At 70.8% G+C, this 22,577-nt stretch overlaps 1 protein-coding gene across 1 annotated transcript in view; it reads left to right on the top strand.

The window, feature by feature from the left end:
- The window catches only part of LOC142825182 (creatine kinase U-type, mitochondrial), a 29,872-nt gene extending 27,310 nt beyond the window's left edge, over nt 1-2,562 (top strand). The window contains exons 6-9 of the mRNA XM_089782133.1: nt 16-139; nt 305-439; nt 1,743-1,868; nt 2,379-2,562. Coding sequence (XP_089638259.1) covers nt 16-139; nt 305-439; nt 1,743-1,868; nt 2,379-2,495 — 502 coding nt within the window. The 3' untranslated portion in view covers nt 2,496-2,562. The remainder of the gene's footprint in view (nt 1-15; nt 140-304; nt 440-1,742; nt 1,869-2,378) is intronic.
- The last annotated feature ends 20,015 nt before the right edge of the window (nt 2,563-22,577 follow it).

Below are 22,577 nucleotides of genomic sequence, written 5' to 3'. Positions count from 1 at the left end.
GCTTCCCTCCCCCAGGCACAATAACGAGAAGACCTTCCTGATCTGGGTCAATGAGGAGGACCACACCCGCGTCATCTCCATGGAGAAGGGCGGCAACATGAAGCGGGTCTTCGAGAGGTTCTGCAGGGGCCTGAAGGAGGTGAGTGCAAGGCTGCCCCAGGCCCCAGGCCCCCGGCCCGGCTGCAATGGCCCGGCACCCCGCCCTGCGGCTCTCAGTGGGGCTGCTGGGCCTCGTGGCCGTGCCCTGGAGCTGCCGGCCGGGGCGGTGCCGGGCGCCAGGCTGACCGGGGTTCCCTCCTTCCAGGTGGAGAGGCTGATCCAGGAGCGTGGCTGGGAGTTCATGTGGAACGAGAGGCTGGGCTACATCCTGACGTGTCCGTCCAACCTGGGCACCGGCCTGCGAGCGGGGGTGCACATCAAACTGCCGCTGCTGAGCAAGGTGCCGCCCGGGGGTGCCGCCGTGGGGTGCGGCTACCGCCACGCTGCAGGGGGGAGTCGCCGTCCCCTGCAGGCCAGGCCGGGCTCCCTGGGAAGCGTCAGTCTCACCTCCGGGGGCCGGATTCCCGCGGGGCTGGGAGCAGGACACGGCCGGAGGCGGAGCCGCCTGGGGCTCAGGGACCAGTTGCTGGGGGTTGGGGCATGCATGAAAAACGCAGAGTTGAATAGGGGGGTTCACGGGCCTAGGGACCCCTCCCCCCAGAGGTGTCTGCCCTGGCTCCTATGGCCACATCCAGCCTGTGCTGGGCTCCACCGGGGAGGAGCAAGAACCCTTCTCCTCTAGGGGCCGGTGGAGCCACGGCGGGGTGCAGGGCCGGGGGCCCCGACGCACCGTCACACCTGGCCAGCGGGGGCAGGGCTGGGCTCAGACCCCACGAAGTGAGGAGAGCAGCTGGGATTTGGGGCTCCTCTGAGTCAGCGACCGGCGCAGCCAGCCTCCCCGTGCTGCAGTCAGCTCGGTCTGAGCCAGAGCAGCGGTGCCCCGGGCCCCCACAGACTAGAGCTGGCCCCAGGCCCCCCACAGACCAGCTCCGGCCCCCCCACAGACCAGAGCCGGCCCCGGCCCGCCCACAGACCAGCCCCGGCCCCCCACAGACCAGAGCCGGCCCCGGTCCCCCACAGACCAGCCCCGGGCCCCCACAGACCAGAGCCGGGCCCAGCCCGCCCACAGACCGGCCCCGGCCCCCCACAGACCAGAGCCGGCCCTGGTCCCCCACAGACCAGCCCCGGGCCCCCACAGACCAGAGCCGGCCCCAGCCCGCCCACAGACCAGCTCCGGCCCCCCCACAGACCAGAGCCGGCCCCGGCCCGCCCACAGACCAGCCCCGGCCCCCCACAGACCAGAGCCGGCCCCGGTCCCCCACAGACCAGCCCCGGCCCCCCACAGACCAGAGCCGGCCCCGGGCCCCCACAGACCAGCCCCGGCCCCCCCCCCAGCCGGCCTCAGGGCCCCCACAGACCGGCCCCAGTCCCCCCATAGACCAGAGCCGGCCCCGGCCCCCCACAGACCGGCCCCGGCCCCCCCACAGACCAGAGGCAGCCCCAGCACAGACCCTATTATGTCCCCTCACGGAGACCAATCCTGGCACCAGGGCTTCAGCTCCCGGTGCTCTCCCCCAGCCGCCCCACGGGGAAGAGGTGCCCCCCCCTTTAGCTGCCTCCTCCCACACTCAGGCCTGGCAGCCTTCCCAGGATCCCAGCCCCGCCCTCCTCACCCGCTGTCCGACGTGTCTCTGCCTCCCCAGGACAGCCGATTCGCCAAGATCCTGGAGAACCTGCGGCTGCAGAAGCGGGGGACGGGGGGTGTGGACACGGCCGCCTCCGGCAGCACCTTCGACATCTCCAATCTGGACCGCCTGGGAAAGTCGGAGGTAGAATCATAGAATCATAGAATCAAAGGACTGGAAGGGACCTCGAGAGGTCATCGAGTCCAGCCCCCCGCCCTCAAGGCAGGACCAAGCTCCGTCTACACCATCCCTGACATGTCTATCTAACCTGTTCTTAAATATCTCCAGAGAGGGAGAGTCCACCACCTCCCTTGGCAATTTATTCCAATATTTGACCACCCTGACAGTTAGGAATTTTTTCCTAATGTCCAATCTAAACCTCCCCTGCTGCACTTTAAGCCCATTACTCCTTGTCCTGACCTCAGAAACCAAGAGGAACAAATTTTCTCCTTCCTCCTTGTGACACCCTTTTAGATATTTGAAAACCGCTATCATGTCCCCCCTTAGGTAGGCCCGGGCCGGAGGGCAGCGCCAGCCCGGTGATGCTGAGCGCCGGCGGAGGGCCGAGCGGGGGGCTGTCCGGACGGGAGGGGCCCGGGGGTGCCGGAGCTGGGCCGTGGCCTGGGCTGACCTGGGCTCTGTGCTCCGGCGCAGGTGGAGCTGGTGCAGCTGCTGATCGACGGCGTGAATTACCTAATCGACTGCGAGCGGCGGCTGGAGAAGGGCCAGGACATCCGCATCCCCTCGCCCGTGCTTCAGTTCCGGCAGTAAAGGCAGCCCGGCCCCGCCCCGCGGCGCCCCCAGCGCTGTGCAGCCTCCATAAACCCCTGTGCTGCGACCCGGCTCTGGCTGCTTCTTACCCCGCCCGCAGCTGCCCTGGCCCTAGGCCAGCACATGATGGGGGCTTCGGGCGATGGAGCCGAGAGCCAAGCTGGGCTGGGCTTGTCGCTCGCAGCCTCCCCGCAGACTGGCTCAGTGGCAGGGATGGTGCCCACTGCCGGGCCGGGGAGGGTGGCTGGGGGAGGGGTGTGGAGGGTGGCGGGGGGAGGGGCGGTGCCCGCGGCCAGGCCAGGGAGGGCGGCGGGGGGAGGGGCGGTGCCCACGGCCAGGGGAGGGGTGGTGCCTGCGGCCGGGGGGAGGCCCAAGGAGGGCGGCGGGGGGAGGGGCGGTGCCCGCGCCGGGGGAGGGCCAGGGAGGGTGGCGGAGGGAGGGGCAGTGCCCGTGGCCAGGGGAGGGGTGGTGCCCGCGGCCGGGGGAGGGCCAGGGAGGGTGGCGGAGGGAGGGGCAGTGCCCGTGGCCAGGGGAGGGGCGGTGCCCGTGCCGGGGGAGGGCCAGGGAGGGTGGCGGAGGGAGGGGCAGTGCCCGCGGCCGGGGGAGGGGCGGTGCCCGCGCCGGGGGAGGGCCAGGGAGGGTGGCGGAGGGAGGGGCGGTGCCCGCGGCCGGGGGAGGGGCGGTGCCCGCAGCCGGGGGAGGGCCAGGGAGGGTGGCGGAGGGAGGGGCAGTGCCCGTGGCCAGGGGAGGGGTGGTGCCCGCGGCCGGGGGAGGGCCAGGGAGGGTGGCGGAGGGAGGGGCAGTGCCCGTGGCCAGGGGAGGGGCGGTGCCCGCGCCGGGGGAGGGCCAGGGAGGGTGGCGGAGGGAGGGGCAGTGCCCGCGCCCGGGGGAGGGGCGGTGCCCGCGCCGGGGGAGGGCCAGGGAGGGTGGCGGGGGGAGGGGCGGTGCCCGCGGCCGGGGGAGGGGCGGTGCCCGCGGCCGGGGGAGGGGCGGTGCCCGCGGCCGGGGGAGGGGCGGTGCCCGTGGCCGGGGGAGGGCCAGGGAGGGTGGCGGAGGGAGGGGCAGTGCCCGTGGCCGGGGGAGGGGTGGTGCCCGTGGCCGGGGGAGGGGTGGTGCCCGTGGCCGGGGGAGGGGCGGTGCCCGCGGCCGGGGGAGGGGTGGTGCCCGCGGCCGGGGGAGGGGCGGTGCCCGTGGCTGGGGGAGGGGCGGTGCCCGCGGCCGGGGGAGGGGCGGTGCCCGTGGCCGGGGGAGGGCCAGGGAGGGTGGTGGAGGGAGGGGCAGTGCCCGTGGCCGGGGGAGGGGCGGTGCCCGTGGCCGGGGGAGGGCCAGGGAGGGTGGTGGAGGGAGGGGCAGTGCCCGTGGCCAGGGGAGGGGCGGTGCCCGTGGCCGGGGGAGGGCCAGGGAGGGTGGTGGAGGGAGGAGCAGTGCCCGTGGCCGGGGGAGGGGCGGTGCCCGTGGCCGGGGGAGGGGCAGTGCCCGTGGCCGGGGGAGGGCCAGGGAGGGTGGTGGAGGGAGGGGCAGTGCCCGTGGCCAGGGGAGGGGCAGTGCCCGTGGCCAGGGGAGGGGCGGTGCCCGTGGCCGGGGGAGGGCCAGGGAGGGTGGTGGAGGGAGGGGCAGTGCCCGTGGCCGGGGGAGGGGCGGTGCCCGTGGCCGGGGGAGGGCCAGGGAGGGTGGTGGAGGGAGGGGCAGTGCCCGTGGCCAGGGGAGGGGCAGTGCCCGTGGCCAGGGGAGGGGCGGTGCCCGTGGCCGGGGGAGGGCCAGGGAGGGTGGTGGAGGGAGGGGCAGTGCCCGCGGCCGGGGGAGGGGCGGTGCCCGTGGCCGGGGGAGGGCCAGGGAGGGTGGTGGAGGGAGGGGCAGTGCCCGTGGCCGGGGGAGGGGCGGTGCCCGTGGCCGGGGGAGGGGCAGGGAGGGTGCCGGCAGCAGGCTACAGGTTTTATTGTGAATACAGGGCCGGGCTGGCCCGGTGCAGCCAGCGTCTCAGGCCAGGCTGTACGTCAGGCAGAGCAGGGCCAGGGCGCTGGGGCCAGGCCGGCCGGGGCGAGGTTCCTGCCTGCAGGAGGGAAAGGAGCCATTAGCGCCCAGCGGCCTCCTCCCACCGCCCCCCACTTTGTGCTGCCAGAGGCCCTAAGGCCGTAGCCCGGCGCCGTGGGAACGCTCGGCCCGCCCCTGGGCACACGCAGGGCAAGGAGAGAATCCCAGGGGCTGGCGCAGCACACGGGGGCCGGGGGGGCTGGGGAGCGGGCCCACTGTGGGTTCCATTTTCTCTGCGCTGCGAGCGCTAGATGATCACTCGGGGTCTGTCCACGCTGCCACCCCAGTTCCAACTAGGGAGGCTCATGGCGGCATTCCAAGTTGCAAATGAAGCCCAGGATTTAAATATCCCAGGCGTCATTTGCATCTTGCCGGGAGCCGCCATTTTAAAATCCCCGGTAGTTCGGACTCCCTGCCCGCGGCTACACGTGGCTACACGCGGCTACACGCGGCACGGACTAGGTAGTTCGAATTAGGCCCTCGTGCCACAAGGAGTACTGGTAGTTGGAATTAGAAAGCCTAATTCGAACTACCTAGTCCGTGCCACGTGTAGCCGCGTGTAGCCGCGGGCAGGGAGTCCGAACTACCGGGGATTTAAAAATGGCGGCGCCCGGCAAGATGCAAATGACGCCTGGGATATTTAAATCCTGGGCTTCATTTGCAACTTGGAATGCCGCCATGAGCCTCCCTAGTTGGAACTGGGGTGACAGTGCGGACAGACCCTCAGAGAGGACGAGCCCAGTCCTGTGGCAAAGGGGGAATCACAGGCCGTGCCCAGCCATGCCAGCACAGGGTCTGCAGAGCCTGCTTTGCACCTGCTACCTGTGCCCAAAGCTGGCCAGCGTGTCCTGCCACCCCGCCCTGGCGGGCAGGTGCGTGCCCAACCTGGCACAGGGCAGCCGAGAGAAGATGCAGGGCATCCAGGGTGACAAAGGGGCAATAGCAGTGGCAAGGCAGGGGCGTGTCCCAGGTGCATTGCTGTCAGTACGTGCGAGGGGGGCGTGTCCCAGGTGCATTGCTGTCAGTACGTGCGAGGGGGGCGTGTCCCAGGTGCATTGCTATCAGTACGTGCGAGGGGGCGTGTCCCAGGTGCATTGCTGTCAGTACGTGCGAGGGGGGCGTGTCCCAGGTGCATTGCTGTCAGTACGTGCGAGGGGGGCGTGTCCCAGGTGCATTGCTGCACAACGAGCAGGTCGGTACGTGCAAGGGCGTGTCCCAGGTGCATTGCTGTCAGTACGTGCGAAGGGGCGTCCCAGGTGCATTGCTGCACATCCAGCAGGTCGGTACGTGCGAGGGCGTGTCCCAGGTGCATTGCTGTCAGTACGTGCGAGGGGGCGTGTCCCAGGTGCATTGCTGTCAGTACGTGCGAGGGGGCGTGTCCCAGGTGCATTACTGTCAGTACGTGCGAGGGGGCGTGTCCCAGGTGCATTGCTGTCAGTACGTGCGAGGGGGGCGTGTCCCAGGTGCATTGCTGTCAGTACGTGCAAGGGGGCGTGTCCCAGGTGCATTGCTGTCAGTACATGCGAGGGGGCGTGTCCCAGGTGCATTGCTGTCAGTACGTGCGAGGGGGCGTGTCCCAGGTGCATTGCTGTCAGTACAGGCGAAGGGGCGTGTCCCAGGTGCATTGCTGTCAGTACAGGCGAGGGGGCGTGTCCCAGGTGCATTGCTGTCAGTACGTGCGAGGGGGGCGTGTCCCAGGTGCATTGCTGTCAGTACATGCGAGGGGGGCGTGTCCCAGGTGCATTGCTGTCAGTACGTGCGAGGGGGCGTGTCCCAGGTGCATTGCTGTCAGTACGTGCGAGGGGGGCGTGTCCCAGGTGCATTGCTGTCAGTACGTGCGAGGGGGCGTGTCCCAGGTGCATTGCTGTCAGTACGTGCGAGGGGGGGCGTGTCCCAGGTGCATTGCTGTCAGTACATGCGAGGGGGCGTGTCCCAGGTGCATTGCTGTCAGTACGTGCGAGGGGGGCGTGTCCCAGGTGCATTGCTGTCAGTACGTGCGAGGGGGCGTGTCCCAGGTGCATTGCTGCACACCGAGCAGGTCGGTACGTGCGAGGGGGCGTGTCCCAGGTGCATTGCTGTCAGTACGTGCGAGGGGGCGTGTCCCAGGTGCATTGCTGCACACCAAGCAGGTCGGTACGTGCGAGGGGGCGTGTCCCAGGTGCGTTGCTGTCAGTACGTGCGAGGGGGCGTGTCCCAGGTGCATTGCTGTCAGTACGTGCGAGGGGGCGTGTCCCAGGTGCATTGCTGCACACCGAGCAGGTCGGTACGTGCGAGGGCGTGTCCCAGGTGCATTGCTGCACACCGAGCAGGTCGGTACGTGCGAGGGCGTGTCCCAGGTGCATTGCTGTCAGTACGTGCGAGGGGGCGTGTCCCAGGTGCATTGCTGCACACCGAGCAGGTCGGTACGTGCGAGGGCGTGTCCCAGGTGCATTGCTGTCAGTACATGCGAGAGGGCATCCCAGGGTGCACTGCTGCACACCGAGCAGGTCAGTACGTGCGAGGGCGTGTCCCAGGGTGCACTGCTGCACGCCGAGCAGGTCGGTACCTGCGAGGGCGTGTCCCAGGGTGCCTTGCTGCACGCCGAGCAGGTCGGTACGTGCGAGGGCGTGTCCCAGGCTGCACTGCTGCACGCCGAGCAGGTCGGTACGTGCGAGGGCGTGTCCCAGGGTGCCTTGCTGCACGCCGAGCAGGTCGGTACGTGCGAGGGCGTGTCCCAGGCTGCACTGCTGCACGCCGAGCAGGTCGGTACGTGCGAGGGCGTGTCCCAGGGTGCCTTGCTGCACGCCGAGCAGGTCGGTACGTGCGAGGGCGTGTCCCAGGCTGCCTTGCTGCACGCCGAGCAGGTCGGTACGTGCGAGGGCGTGTCCCAGGGTGCCTTGCTGCACGCCGAGCAGGTCGGTACGTGCGAGGGCGTGTCCCAAGGTGCACTGCTGCACGCCGAGCAGGTCGGTACGTGCGAGGGCGTGTCCCAGGGTGCACTGCTGCACGCCGAGCAGGTTGGTACGTGCGAGGGCGTGTCCCAGGCTGCCTTGCTGCACGCCGAGCAGGTTGGTACGTGCGAGGGCGTGTCCCAGGCTGCCTTGCTGCACGCCGAGCAGGTCGGTACGTGCGAGGGCGTGTCCCAGGCTGCACTGCTGCACGCCGAGCAGGTCGGTACGTGCGAGGGCGTGTCCCAGGGTGCACTGCTGCACGCCGAGCAGGTCGGTACGTGCGAGGGCGTGTCCCAGGGTGCCTTGCTGCACGCCGAGCAGGTTGGTACGTGCGAGGGCGTGTCCCAGGCTGCCTTGCTGCACGCCGAGCAGGTCGGTACGTGCGAGGGCGTGTCCCAGGGTGCACTGCTGCACGCTGAGCAGGTCGGTACGTGCGAGGGCGTGTCCCAAGGTGCACTGCTGCACGCCGAGCAGGTCGGTACGTGCGAGGGCGTGTCCCAGGGTGCCTTGCTGCACGCCGAGCAGGTTGGTACGTGCGAGGGCGTGTCCCAGGCTGCCTTGCTGCACGCCGAGCAGGTCGGTACGTGCGAGGGCGTGTCCCAGGGTGCCTTGCTGCACGCCGAGCAGGTCGGTACGTGCGAGGGCGTGTCCCAGGGTGCCTTGCTGCACGCCGAGCAGGTCGGTACGTGCGAGGGCGTGTCCCAGGCTGCACTGCCCGGTGTTGCCTGCTCCCCCAGTTCTGGGAGGTCCCTTTCTCGCGCTCTGGAGCCTGCTGGGGACTTAACTCCCAGAAGTAGGTGCAGGGGGTAGGAGCTGAATTCTCACTCCTGCCATCCTGGGTGACCTCGCCCTCGAACTGGGCACTGGCCACGGCTCGGCTCTGCGCGGCGCTGAGCAGCTCCCGCTGCTGGGGGGTGGCGGCTGCGGCCTGGGCACTGGTGAAGCCCAACAGCTGGGCCGGGCTGAACACCACCTGCGGGGGGACCAGCAGCGTCACCTCACGTGCAGTGCAGGACAGCTGGGCCGCCCCCACGCCTAGGCTCCGCCCCCCGGGGTCCCAGCCCCCTGCCCTCCAAACTGCCCACAGGGTATCCCAGCCACCTATTCCCCCACGATCTGCCCATGGGGGCGGGGGGGGACCCCAGCTCCTCTGCCCCAGTCAGTGCTGGACCGTGGCCCGACGGGGCTGCCACTCACTGCCAGTTTGGGCGGGGGGATCAGCAGGATGGCCAGCGGGGTCAGCGCCTGGACGAGGGAGGACAGGGCGATGTCCTGGAGCCCGGCTGGGGCGGGACACAGAACAGGGCTGGTTACAACCCGGCCCGCGCTCTGCTCTCCCCGCCAGGCGCCAGCCCAAACGGACGCGCATGGGGCCCAGGCCCCGCGGGCTGAGCCAGTGGCCGTGAGCAGGGCTGCACAGCGCTCCGGGGGCCAGGGCAAAATCCCAAATTGAGCCCCCCGCACACTGCCAGCCTGAGACGAGCCCTGTGGGGAAGAGGGTGTGGGCAAGGGGCGGGGCGGGGCCTGTGGGGAAGGGGCTGGGTTGGTGCAGAAGAGGCGGGGCGGGGCCTGTGCAGAAGGGGCGGGGCCGGGCCTGTGGGGAAGGGGCTGGGTTGGTGCAGAAGAGGCGGGGCGGGGCCTGTGCAGAAGGGGCGGGGCCGGGCCTGTGGGGAAGGGGCTGGGTTGGTGCAGAAGAGGCGGGGCGGGGCCTGTGCAGAAGGGGCGGGGCCGGGCCTGTGGGGAAGGGGCTGGGTTGGTGCAGAAGAGGCGGGGCGGGGCCTGTGCAGAAGGGGCGGGGCCCAGTCCCCCTGCAGGGGCTGCCACCCAGGGCAGAGTTCACGGCCCCCCTCATGACTGGCCCGGCCCCCGTCCGTGGTGCTGACAGAGGGACCCGCAGAGCCAAAGCCCAGTGGTGCTGCAGCCCGGGCACCACATGGTGATGTCGCCAGGTTGGGGCCCTCTCAGCCGGGGCCCAGGGCAAGCTCCCAATCCCAGGGAAGCCCAGGGGCCAGGCTGGGATCAGCCCTTTGGCCTGGCAGCCGGAGCTGGAACCACTGGCACAGCTGCCCTAGGCCCCGATTAACCCCAGACAGGGGGTGCCACTCTGAGCGCATCCTGGGGGTGCTCCCTGGCCAGTGCTAGGCAGGAGGCTGGACTAGTCGGCACCATGGGTCCTGGCCTAATGTGGCAGGAGAAGCACACGGCTGGATGGGCCCAGGGGGCGGATGTAGGGCCAGGGGGTCCAGGCACGTGGCCCAGGGGGGCGGAGCGGGTGCAGGCCCAGGGGGTCCAGGCACGTGGCCCGGGGGGGCGGAGCGGGTGCAGGCCCAGCGGGTCCAGGCACGTGGCCCGGGGGGGCGGAGCGGGTGCAGGCCCAGGGGGTCCAGGCACGTGGCCCGGGGGGGCGGAGCGGGTGCAGGCCCAGGGGGTCCAGGCACGTGGCCCGGGGGGGCGGAGCGGGTGCAGGCCCAGGGGGTCCAGGCACGTGGCCCGGGGGGGCGGAGCGGGTGCAGGCCCAGGGGGTCCAGGCACGTGGCCCGGGGGGGCGGAGCGGGTGCAGGCCCAGGGGGTCCAGGCACGTGGCCATGTGGTCCTGGCGGGATAGGCTGTGCCCGTGGCTCTGGTCTGTCTTGCAGCTCCTACACTGGAGGAGGCAGTTCAGGGCTGGGACCAGGCACGTGCTCCCACCGCGCTCAGCTCCAGAGCCCTCCCCGCCGCGCTCTCCCCAGCTCTGGGCCCCGCTCACCTGCCAGGGAGCCAATCTCGGTGAAGATTTCGGGCCCCCAGCTGCTCACGGACCGAAGGCCGAGCGAGCCGTCAGCAGACCCGCCAGAACCTCCAGCTGCGGCTCCGAGCAGCTGAGCTTCAGGGAGCCCAGAAATGGGGCAGCCTGGCTGTGGGAGAAGGGGGGGCTGTCCGGAGCCGCAGCCAGAGGGGACTCGCTGCCAGGCTCCACCTCCCGCAGTGAGAGTCGCGCCCATCCCCCGCTGGGCTCCAGTGCAGTGCTCAGGGAAACTGAGGCACACAGCGTTCCAACAGAGCAGCGCAATCCCCGCTTGATCCCAAGCGCAGCCCCGGACTCAGCCCACCCAGGGGCCTGCCCCACCAACGCCCCACGGCCCCAGGGCCCAGACCTGAACTCCTGGCTGATCAGCAGCCGCAGCTCGTGGGCACGGAGGCCGCAGGAGGTGCCCGAGGGCAGCCAGCTCCGGGAGCGCCAGGCCCTGCACGCTCCGCCCGCTCTGGCGCAGGACGCTGGAGACCGCAGCCCGCATCTGGGGGAAAGCCGCCCGGTTGGCGAGGCCCAGCCAGACCCGCGGAGGGCGGGGGGCGGGGCCTTACCTGCCTTGCTGTCCAGCCTCCCAGGCCCCCCAGTCCGAGAGCTCCAGCTCCTGCAGCTCCTGCTCGCCCAGCTGAGTGGCCAGGACGCCCAACTGCAGGACATGAACCGGCTGCCGGGCTCCGGCAGCTCCAAACAGCTGCGGGGCACGGAGGACAGCACGTAGCGGCATGGCGCCCCCCCCCCCGTGAGCACGGCTCCCCCGGACCCCCCCGCCCGGCTCCCCGGACCCCCCCCCCGTGAGCACGGCTCCCCCGGACCCCCCCCCCCCGGCTCCCCAGACCCCCCCCCCCGTGAGCACGGCTCCCCCGGACCCCCCCGCCCGGCTCCCCGGACCTCCCCCCCCCCCCCGTGAGCAGGGCTCCCCCAGCGCCCCCCCGGCCCGGCTCCCCGGACTCCCCCCCGTGAGCAGGGCTCCCCCGGACCTCCCCGCCCGGCTCCCCGGACCCCCCCCCCCGTGAGCACGGCTCCCCCGGACCCCCCCGCCCGGCTCCCCGGACCCCCCCCCCCGTGAGCAGGGCTCCCCCAGCGCCCCCCCGTGAGCACGGCTCCCCCGGCGCCCCCCCATCCCGGCTCCCCGGACCCCCCCGTGCGCACGGCTCCCCCGGCGCCCCCCCGTGAACACGGCTCCCCGGACCCCCACCCCCGTGAGCACGGCTCCCCCGGCGCCCCCCCGTGAACACGGCTCCCCGGACCCCCACCCCCGTGAACACGGCTCCCCCGGCGCCCCCCCGTGAACACGGCTCCCCGGCTCCCCGGACCCCCACCCCCGTGAGCACGGCCCCCCCGGCGCCCCCCCCCCGTGAGCACAGCGCCCCCCCATCCCGGCTCCCCGGACCCCCCCCGTGCGCACGGCTCCCCCGGCGCCCCCCCATCCCGGCTCCCCGGACCCCCACCCCCGTGAGCACGGCTCCCCCGGCGCCCCCCGTCCCGGCTCACCGGCCCCCCCCCGTGAGCACGGCTCCCCCGGCGCCCCCCCATCCCAACTCCCCGGACCCCACCCCCGTGAGCAGGGCTCCCCAGCGCCCCCCCGTGAGCACGGCTCCCCCGGCGCCCCCCCATCCCGGCTCCCTGGACCCCCACCCCCGTGAGCAGGGCTCCCCCAGCGCCCCCCCGTGAGCACGGCTCCCCCGGCGCCCCCCCATCCCGGCTCCCTGGACCCCCACCCCCGTGAGCAGGGCTCCCCCGGCGCCCCCCCCCATGAGCACGGCTCCCCCGGCGCCCCCCCATCCCGGCTCCCCGGACCCCCACCCCCGTGAGCACGGCTCCCCCGGCGCCCCCCCGTCCCGGCTCACCGGCCCCCCCCCGTGAGCACGGCTCCCCCGGCGCCCCCCCATCCCAACTCCCCGGACCCCACCCCCGTGAGCAGGGCTCCCCCAGCGCCCCCCCAGCACGGCTCCCCCGGCGCCCCCCCATCCCGGCTCCCTGGACCCCCACCCCCGTGAGCAGGGCTCCCCAGCGCCCCCCCGTGAGCACGGCTCCCCCGGCGCCCCCCCATCCCGGCTCCCTGGACCCCCACCCCCGTGAGCAGGGCTCCCCCGGCGCCCCCCCCATGAGCACGGCTCCCCCGGCGCCCCCCCATCCCGGCTCCCCGGACCCCCCCGTGCGCACGGCTCCCCCGGCGCCCCCCATCTCGGCTCCCCGGCCCCCCCCCCCGTGAACACGGCTCCCCCGGCGCCCCCCCGTGAACACGGCTCCCCGGACCCCCACCCCCGTGAGCACGGCTCCCCCGGCGCCCCCCCCCCGTGAGCACAGCGCCCCCCCATCCCGGCTCCCCGGACCCCCCCCGTGCGCACGGCTCCCCCGGCGCCCCCCCATCCCGGCTCCCCGGACCCCCACCCCCGTGAGCACGGCTCCCCCGGCGCCCCCCCGTCCCGGCTCACCGGCCCCCCCCCCGTGAGCACGGCTCCCCCAGCGCCCCCCCCATCCCGGCTCCCCGGACCCCCCCGTGAGCACGGCTCCCCCGGCGCCCCCCCATCCCGGCTCCCCGGACCCCCACCCCCGTGAGCACGGCGCTCCCCATCCCGGCTCCCCGGACCTCCACCCCAGTGAGCACGGCTACCCCGGCGCCCCCCCATCCCGGCTCCCCGGACCCCCACCCCCGTGAGCACGGCTCCCCCGGCGCCCCCCCCCGTCCCGGCTCACCGGCCGCCCCCCATGAGCACGGCTCCCCCGGCGCCCCCCCCCGTGAGCACGGCTCCCCCGGCACCCCGTGAGCACGGCTCCCCCAGCGCCCCCCCGTCCCGGCTCCCCGGACCCCCACCCCCGTGAGCACGGCTCCCCCGGCGCCCCCCCCATCCCGGCTCCCCGGACCCCCACCCCCGTGAGCACGGCTCCCCCGGCGCCCCCCCCCGTGAGCACGGCTCCCCCGGCGCCCCCCCCATCCCGGCTCCCCGGACCCCCACCCCCGTGAGCACGGCTCCCCCGGCGCCCCCCCCCGTGAGCACGGCTCCCCCGGCGCCCCCCCGATCCCGGCTCCCCGGACCCCCACCCCCGTGAGCACGGCTCCCCCGACGCCCCCCCGTCCCGGCTCCCCGGACCCCCACCCCCGTGAGCACGGCTCCCGGCGCCCCCCATCCCAGCTCCCTGGACCCCCCTGCGATCACGGCTCCACCAGCACCTCCCCCATGAACACGGCTCCCCAGCGCCCCCCCATCACAGCTCCCCGACCCTCCCCCATGAACACGTCTCTCCCAGCACCTCCCAGATCACAGCTCTCCCTGCACCCCCCCCCCCCCCCCCCGCTCACAGCTCCTCTCCCCCCTCCCCCCACGTATTCCCCACAGCCATGGTTCCACCCTCCCTCCTGCCACGAGCAGGCTCCCTCCAGCACCCGGGGGGTGGGAACATTTTGCATAGGGGGGCTGCTGAGAACCACTAAACCAAACTGTAGCCCCTCTTTGTAATGGAAACCACTTCAAGCCAGGGGTGCTGCAGCCCCCTAATTCCAGCACAGCCCCCCAGCTCCCTGGCACGGAACCCCTCCCCCTGCAAGCACGGCTCCCCACATCATGGCTCCACTCCCCATCAGGGATCCCCTGACAGTACATGGTGTGATCCTCCGCCGGGGCCTGTGGGCAGCCCGGCCAGGCCTGGCTCCCTCCCTGCCCCGCTGGTGGGTCCCGGGGGCTGCGGCGCCTCCTGCAGGCCGGCTCCAACCTCTGCCCACAGCCGGTGTCCTGCTTTAGCTGGGAAGCCCTCGGCTCTTGGCCTCCCCGCTGTCCCTCGGGGGGGCCCTGGGCCCCCCGCTAGCACACGCCAGTTCTTATTCTGGCCCCGCCAGGGGCTAAGCGCTGCAGGGAGGGGACTGGCCACTAAGAACATCAGAGCAGCCAGGCTGGGTCAGGCCAACGTCCAGCCAGCCAGGGGCCTGTCGGCCCACAGCGGCCAGGGCCAGGTGCCCCAGAGGGAGGGATCACAACAGGTATCCTCACGTGATCCCCCCCGTCACCCACCTCCAGGCAAACAGAGGCCAGGGACTCCATCCCTACCCAGCCTGGCTAACAGCCACTGATGGACCCAACCTCCACAAATCTATCTCGCTCTTTTCTGAACCCTGTTCAAGTCCTGGTCTTCACCACATCCCCTGGCAAGGAGTTCCACAGGTTGTCTGTGGGCTGAGTGAGTTTCTTTTAAACCTGCTGCCTGTTCATTTCATTTGGTGACCCCCAGTTCTTGTATTGTGGGAACAAGTAAGTCACTTGTCCTTATTCACTTTTCCCACCCCACTCATAATTTCAGAGACCTCTATCTGACCCCCCCCAGCCTGTTGAATCTCTCTCCCCCTGGGACCCATTCCAAGCCGCTCCGCGCGTTGCCCTGCTCTGACCCTTTCCCGATGCCAGTCGATCTCTTTTGAGATGAGGCGACCACATCCGTGTGCAGGCGGGGTCATGTGACCCCACAGTCTCACCTGGTACCCCTGGCAGGCTGCTCCTCACCAGCCAGGCCACCAGCGCCTCCTTCCGGCTGCTCATCCTTCCCTGGGCTCCTGGGCTGTGGCCCAGCCGGCCCAGCTCACTCTGCTCCCACTCCCGCTGGCTCTGCAGCAGCTGCTCCAGGGTGTCTCGGCTCAGCACCTCCTGGGAGACACATGAGCAGCCAGTGCAGATGCCGAGCACAGGGCGGAGGGATGGGCAAGGAGTGAATAGCGGGATGGTCGGTGGAGGGACGGGCAGGGCAGGGCAGCAGGGTGATGGGGCAGGGCGGCAGGATGGGGTGGGGGGGGCAGAGGGATAGGGCGGGAGAGCACGGCAGGGAGGTGGGATGGGGGAACGGGGTAGGGTGGAGGGGCGGGGCGGGACAGAGGGATGGGGCAGCGCGGGGCAGTGGGACAGGGCAGAGGAATGGGGCAGGGCAGGGCGCAGGGATAGGCCGGCGGGGCGGGGCGGGGCGGGGCGGGGCAGGGATAGGCCGGCGGGGCGGGGCGGGGCGGGGCAGGGATAGGCCGGCGGTGGGGGGGCAGCTCCAGCAGGCTCTGGGGGGGGCTGCTCACGTAGCCCAGGGTCAGCCTGACGGAGTCGTTGGGCAGTTTGTCCACAAGCGTCACCCTGAGAAGTGGGTAACACATCAGTGTGGCCTGCCGGGGCGGGCAGGGCCCGGGGCGGGGGGCAGGGCGGCAGGGCGGGGCTGGGGGGCAGGGCCCGGGGCGGGCAGGGCGGGTCTGGGGGGCAGGGCCCGGGGCGGGGCTGGGGGGCAGGGCCCGGGGCTGGCAGGGCGGGGCTGGGGGGCAGGGCCCGGGGCGGGGCGGGGCTGGGGGGCAGGGCCCGGGGCGGGGCGGGGCTGGGCTGGGGGGCAGGGCCCGGGGCGGGCAGGGCGGGGCTGGGGGGCAGGGCCCGGGGCGGGGCGGAGCTGGGGGGCAGGGCCCGGGGCGGGGCTGGGGGGGGGCAGGGCCCGGGGCGGGGCGGAGCTGGGGGGCAGGGCCCGGGGCTGGCAGGGCGGGGCTGGGGGGCAGCATAGGCTCCCGCGGGGCGATGCTGCACTGGGGGTCGCGCTGGGCGGGTCACGCCCACAACGCTGCGCTGCGCACGGCCAGGCCGGGGCGTCGGCTCTGGGACCCGGGGTCCCCTGCTCCGCTCTGCGCGTCTACCACGGGATTGGCCCCGACACCTCGGCCCAGCCTGAGGACAGAACGGGGGGGGGAGGGTTTGGGGAAGGACCCCCCCACCCCAAGGGGGCTGCGGCTGCCGGCCCTGCCCCGGTGCCCACGTCCCGTCTGCTGGGCAGTAACCCCCGAGTCTGGTCTGGCTGCTCCGGGGGGCAGGGCGGGGGCCCGAGGCGCCGTCCCAGGGTGTCACTGGGACGCGCCGATGTGCTGCCCAGGCGGGTCCCGTCGCTGCGGGGGACCAGGGCTCTGTCTCCCAGACACGCACTCGGTGCCCCAGCCCGTCGGGCCCAGCAAGGAAGCGGCCGGGTGGGGGCCACGCTTTGGAGCAAAGGGCTCCTGCCATAGGCTACAGCTACACAAGGCGGGAGCGGCAGCATCCCCGGTTCGGCAGCCCGCCCAGAGGCGCCTGGAAACCCCTGGAGCAAAGGCCCAGACCCCGCCGCCCAGCTAATGCAGCTTGTGCCTCAGGAGCGGACAGTCCGCCTGCATCACCGGTGGGGGGAGTCCGGGGCACTCGCGGAACTCCCCGCTGCGGCACCTCCTGCTGGTCCTGCGGCCCTGGGGCGCCCCTCTCAGCTGGCGTCTCGCCCGCTGTTCCCCGTTACCGGTGTCCTCCCCCGCTGCAGGGCCCCCCAGGGAACCCCAGCCCCGCCTGGGGGTGTGGTCTGGCTGCCCTCTGCAGTCCTAGGCCCTGCGGCCTGGGAAATCGCCTGGCCAGAGCCCCCAGGCCCCTCCTTCCCCACAGCTCTGCCCCTCCCTCATTCATACCACCCCAGCTGGGCCCTGATTGGCTCCTCGCTGCAGCCCTCTCCCAGGGCAGGGTTTTACCCCTTAAAGGGCCAGCCCAGGGCAGACCCCGGTCACTCTGTTATTCATTTCCAGTCTCCCTAGTACAGCGATAAGCACATCTGAGCGGCCACACAGGGTCAGCAAAGGCCCCTCCAGCCCGGGGTCCTGTCGGCCCAGTGGCCAGCGCCAGGCGCCCCAGAGGGAGGGAACAGAACAGGGACTCAGCCAGTGATCCCTCCCGTCGCCCATTCCCAGTCCCTGACAAACAGAGGCCAGGGACCCCATCCCTGCCCCGCCTGGCTAATAGCCACTGGTGGACCTAACCTCCAGGAATCTAGCCAGCTCTTTTTTGAATCTTGTTAAAACCCTGGTCTTCACCACATCCTCTGGCGAGGAGTTCCACTGGTTGACTGTGCGCTGAGTGAAGAAAAACTTCCTTTTGTTTGTTTGAAACCTGCTGCCTGTTCATTTCGTTTGGTTCTTATGTTATGGGAACAAGTAAAGAACTTCTCTTCACTTTCTCCACATCAGCCAGAACTTTACAGACCCCTGTCATGCCGCCCCCTTAGCTGTCCCTTTTCCAAACTGAAAAGTCCCAGTCTTACTAATCTCTCTTCATATGGGACCGTTCCAAACCTCTCAGCATTTTGTAGCCCTTTTCTGAACCATTTCCAATGCCAACGTACCTTTTCTTGAGAGGAGGCAACCCCATCTGTGCGCAGGATTCAAGCTGTGGGCGTCCCGTGGTTTTATACAGAAGCAATTAGATGTCGTCTGTCTTACTCTCTAGCCCTTTCTTAATGATTCCAGGGATGTGCAACCTAGGCTAATGAGTGGGCTGCTTGGGTGCCCCCCTTCATCTCAGTGGGCCGCAAGACTGTCGTCACCCGGACGGTCTCCGGCACAGGGCAGCTTTGCTCCCTGCTCGCTCACCTCGCCCGTGCAGGGGCACTGACCGGACCGGAGCAGCGCTGGGACCGGCTGCAGGGAGCGCACGGCTCCGACAGGCAGGGCTGTGTGCAACCAGCCCCCACCTCGCTGCACAGGCCCTGGCACCAACGTGCCTGGCACTTCAGTGACACCGGTAGGGAAAAGCCCCACGGGCAGAATCCAGCGGAACGTGGCAGCCCTGCGCGTGGGCAAGGAAACACGATGTCTTGCGGGCCGTGCACAGAGCCCCAGGCTGCACACAGAGCCCCACGGGCCATGCACAAAGCCCCAGGCCTCACACAGAGCCCCACGGGCCTCACACAGAGCCCCAGGCTGCACACAGAGCCCCACGGGCCGCGCACAGAGCCCCACGGGCAGAATCCAGCGGAACGTGGCAGCCCTGCGCGTGGGCAAGGAAACACGATGTCTTGCGGGCCGTGCACAGAGCCCCAGGCTGCACACAGAGCCCCACGGGCCATGCACAAAGCCCCAGGCCTCACACAGAGCCCCACGGGCCGCGCACAGAGCCCCACGGGCCACCCATGGGCCACAGAGCCCCACGGGCCACGCACAGAGCCCCACGGGCTGCACACAAAGCCCCACGGGCTCCAGGTGGCCCTCTGCTGACCAAGCATGTTAAGCTTAGTTTGCAGGTTGTTTGATCTTTGCTACCATTTGTACTCGCTTAACATCAGTTAATAAGTCGGTTTTACGTTTTAATCTAAGCCAGTAGTGTGACTGGGCAGGTGCTGACCCAGCAGAGGGGTGGCGGTAGCCGGCAGGGGCACCCGACCTGAGCTCTGACACCAGGTAGGGGGTGTCCATGCATGGCTGGCGGGGGGAGACCCTTGACCGGCTCAGCCCCTGGCAACCCAGCCCACTGCCCCGCCGATGGCTAATGCCCCGCGGCACAGGCAGGCGCGTCACCAGGGCCACCTACGGTAAATCCACGAGGAACTTGGGACCCAGCAACAGCAGCTCCGCTTCGGAGAGCGCCGGCCGCCTGCGGACTTCCTCCCCGACACACCGCCTCTGCGGGCACACAGCGACGTGGGCAAGGGCCCGGCCCCACTGCGCCCTGGCGCGGAGCCGGGCAGCCCAGGGTCGGCAGGAGCGTCGCGTTTCTTCCCAGGCTCCCAGGCAGGCTACTGGGACAGGCATAGAGAGCCCGGAGAACCCCCAGGAAATCCGCTGCAGGCTGGCACAGCCCAGGCCGGCCCCCAGCGTCCCCAGGGCCCTGCCAAGGGGACAGCGTCAGACAGCGCCTCCTCCACCCCCATCGCGCAGCCGGGCCAGGCCTCACCGAACGGTCTCCAGGCTCACGCTGGTTCCTGCTGCCACCGCCCTCCAGAGGAACTGGGCCTGCCCAGGAGCCGGAGGGGAGGGATCAGCGCGAGCCCTGCCTGGGATCGGCGCCTCCCCGACCCGGCAGGCCCCTACCTGCTGCGGGGCCCAGGCCAGCTGCCCGAAGCGGCCCCTCTCCCGCAGCAGCGAGGCAGCGTCCAGCCGCAGGAGCTTGAAGGGCACCGAGGGCAGGAGACAGTCTGGCCAGACGCTCTGGGCCGGCCGCTCCCGGCGCAGCCCGTGTGCGGGAGACGGGCTGAGACGGAGAAACCGGCACCCGAGGCAGCACGGAGCCGCCTAGCGAGCAGGGCTCAATCGCCCCGGAGCCTGCCCCCCAGCACCCGACCTCCGCAGCCCGGTCCCCCCCCGGCACCCGACCCCCTCAGCCACGGCCCCCCACAGCCTCTCCCCACATGGCGGCCCCCCGCAGAGCCGGGCCCCTCAGCCACGGCCTCCTGCAGAGCCGGGCCCCTCAGCCACGGCCCCCCACAGCCTCTCCCCACACGGCAGCCCCCCGCAGAGCCAGGCCCCCCTCAGCCACGGCCTCCCGCAGAGCCAGGCCCCTCAGCCACAGCCCCCCACAGCCTCTCCCCACACAGAAGCACCGCACAGAGCCAGGCCCCCCTCAGCCACAGCCCCCCACAGCCTCTCCCCACACAGCGGCACCGCACAGAGCCAGGCCCCTCAGCCACGGCCTCCCGCAGAGCCAGGCCCCTCAGCCACAGCCCCCCACAGCCTCTCCCCACACTGCGGCACCGCACAGAGCCGGGCCCCTCAGCCACGGCCCCCCACAGCCTCTCCCCACACGGCAGCCCCCCGCAGAGCCAGGCCCCCCTCAGCCACGGCCTCCCGCAGAGCCAGGCCCCTCAGCCACAGCCCCCCACAGCCTCTCCCCACACTGCGGCACCGCACAGAGCCGGGCCCCTCAGCCATGGCCCCCCACAGCCTCTCCCCACACAGAAGCACCGCACAGAGCCAGGCCCCTCAGCCACAGCCCCCCACAGCCTCTCCCCACACAGAAGCACCGCACAGAGCCAGGCCCCTCAGCCACAGCCCCCCACAGCCTCTCCCCACACAGCGGCACCGCACAGAGCCGGGCCCCTCAGCCACAGCCCCCCACAGCCTCTCCCCACACGGCAGCCCCCCGCAGACCCAGGCCCCCCTCAGCCACGGCCTCCCGCAGAGCCAGGCCCCTCAGCCACAGCCCCCCACAGCCTCTCCCCACACAGCGGCACCGCACAGAGCCGGGCCCCACAGCCATGGCCCCCCACAGAGCCAGGCCCCTCAGCCACGGCCCCCCACAGCCTCTCCCCACACGGCGGCACTGCACCGAGCCAGGCCCCTCAGCCACGGCCCCCCACAGAGCCAGGCTCCTCAGCCATGGCCCCCCTCAGCCACGGCCCCCCACAGAGCCGGGCCCCTCAGCTACTGCTGTCACGTTACTGGATTTTATGGGAAGCAGCCAGGTCACTGCTGCGCCAATGGGGGGTGGCCCCAAAAGTGGGTCCAGAGGGGGCCACGTGAGGTGTCCAATGAAAGCTTCCCTTCTACTGAGTCTGTATCTGCTCCTCATGTAATTGACCAGTATCTGCGTGTGGAGCAACAGACACACGTGTGCTCTGTGTGGAGACTGGGAGTTTCTCTGGATGTGGCTGAGCTCACCCTGGCGACATGCTAATTAGCAAGCCACCGGGAACTATAGGTCTCGAGTACCAGAGACCCACCTGGGAAGGGATCTAGGTGCCTGGCCACTGACCACGTGACTGTCTCCAGCTTGGAAGAAGCCGGGGGGATATAAATAGGCCATGTGGCCAACTCCAGCTTGGTGCTCAGCTCAGTTCTCAATCCCAGAGGCAGCCATGCAGGGATCGAGGAGCCAGAAAGACCTGTGGGCCCCTCCGGACACAGAGGCTGCGTCTACACTGGCAGACTTTGCGCAAGAGCATCCGTGCCAGTGTAGACGCTCTCTTGCGCAAGAGAGCGCCGATGGCCATTGTAGCCAGCAGGCTTTCTTGCGCAAGAAATTCCTGGTGCCTGTCTACACTGGCCTCTTGTGCAAGAACAGTTGTGCAAGAGGGCTTCTTCCTGAGCGGCAGCATCATCGTTCTTGTGCAAGAAGCCCTGATTTCAGAGTTCTTGCGCAAGAACTCACGGCCAGTGTAGACAGACACTGTCTTGCCAGTGTATCCGTAGCCCTCATGTGCACCAAGGACTTCTAAGCCAGCAGTTTAACATCTCTCCTGCGAGCCTGCGTCGAGAACTGGGGGATTCGGTGCGTGTAACGTATTCTCCTTAACCTCTCTCTCAGGCTTTGCTTTCCTTCAGTGATAAACCTTCCCATGGTAGATGCTAAAGGATCGGCCCAGCGTGACCTTGTGGGTGAGATCCAGAGGGGAAATTGACCTGGGACCTGTGGCTGGTTTCTTGGGACCGGACAGAACTCGTTTGGGGAAGGTGAGACTGGGTCCTATAACCCCTCACCTGTGTGCTAGGCCCAGGGCTGATTGTGGCACAGAGAGAGTTGGAGAGTCTGAGAGGTTTTGCTCGTGAGGCTTCTGGCTGGCCAGATTAGTAGCTGGAGCGCTCGGTGGGACTGGTGTGTGGCCTGGTTGAAGGTCTTCAGTCTGGGGCTGTACGGAGCCCGAGTTTGAGCAATTCGCCCGGAGCGGTGCCCAGATCCAGCTCGGTCTGTCACAACGGCCCCCCACAGCCTCTCCCCACACAGTGGCACCCCGCAGAGCCAGGCCCCACAGCCTCTCCCCTCACAGCCTCTCCCCCCACAGCAGCACCCCACAGCCTCTCCGCCCACAGAGCCGGGCCCCTCAGCCACGGCCCCCCACAGAGCCGGGCCCCTCAGCCACGGCCCCCCACAGAGCTGGGCCCCTCAGCCACGGCCCCCCACAGCCTCTCCCCACATGGCAGCACCCCACAGAGCTGGGCTCCTCAGCCACGGCCCCCCACAGCAGCACCCCACAGAGCCATGGCCCCCTGCAGCCAACACGGGCCTGGTCACTCACCCGCCAGCCCTGCGGCCCTTGGAGTGAAGCCATGAGCGCTACGCAGAGCCCAGCCTGGCCAGGAGACAGGGACAGCCCCGGCTCTGCCCCAGCCTGGCTTCCCTGCAGCTTTGCTCTCCCCAGAGGCCAGGCCACGTCCCCAGGCCCCTAGCTCGGGGCTGGACAGCTGCATTGCTGGCAGCCAGGCTCACCTGTCCATGCAGGGGCAGCACCCCGTCGGCAGCACAGGCCAGCAGGCTCTGCTCCACCAGCCCCGAGGGGTCACGCAGTGGGGCCAGGGCCTGCAGCTCCCCAGGGCTCAGATAGCAAGCAAGGCAGCCCAGCCTGGAGAGAAAAGGGGAGTCCCCTCATGTGGGGCAGAGGCTTGAGCCCCACAGAGTGAGCCTGCACCTCGGCATGGCACCACCCTGACCCCCACGGGCCCTGCAGTCAGCACACGGCACCCCCCGGCCCTCTCACCTCTGTACCTGCTCCTCAGCAGCCCCCTGGCTCACGTTCAGCAAGCTGCGAGCCACATGGCGCCCCTGGGCCGGCCCCAGCAGGACATCCTGCCAGCCCCCTGCCAGCCCCTGGATCTGCACAGAGACAGACCCA

The sequence above is a fragment of the Pelodiscus sinensis genome, chromosome 14 (assembly GCF_052426305.1).
Source record: "Pelodiscus sinensis isolate ZL-2025 chromosome 14, ASM5242630v1, whole genome shotgun sequence".
In the NCBI taxonomy this organism is placed as follows: domain Eukaryota; kingdom Metazoa; phylum Chordata; order Testudines; family Trionychidae; genus Pelodiscus; species Pelodiscus sinensis.
Note: the sequence above shows the minus strand (reverse complement) of the source record. Positions and strands in the feature narration are given on the sequence as shown.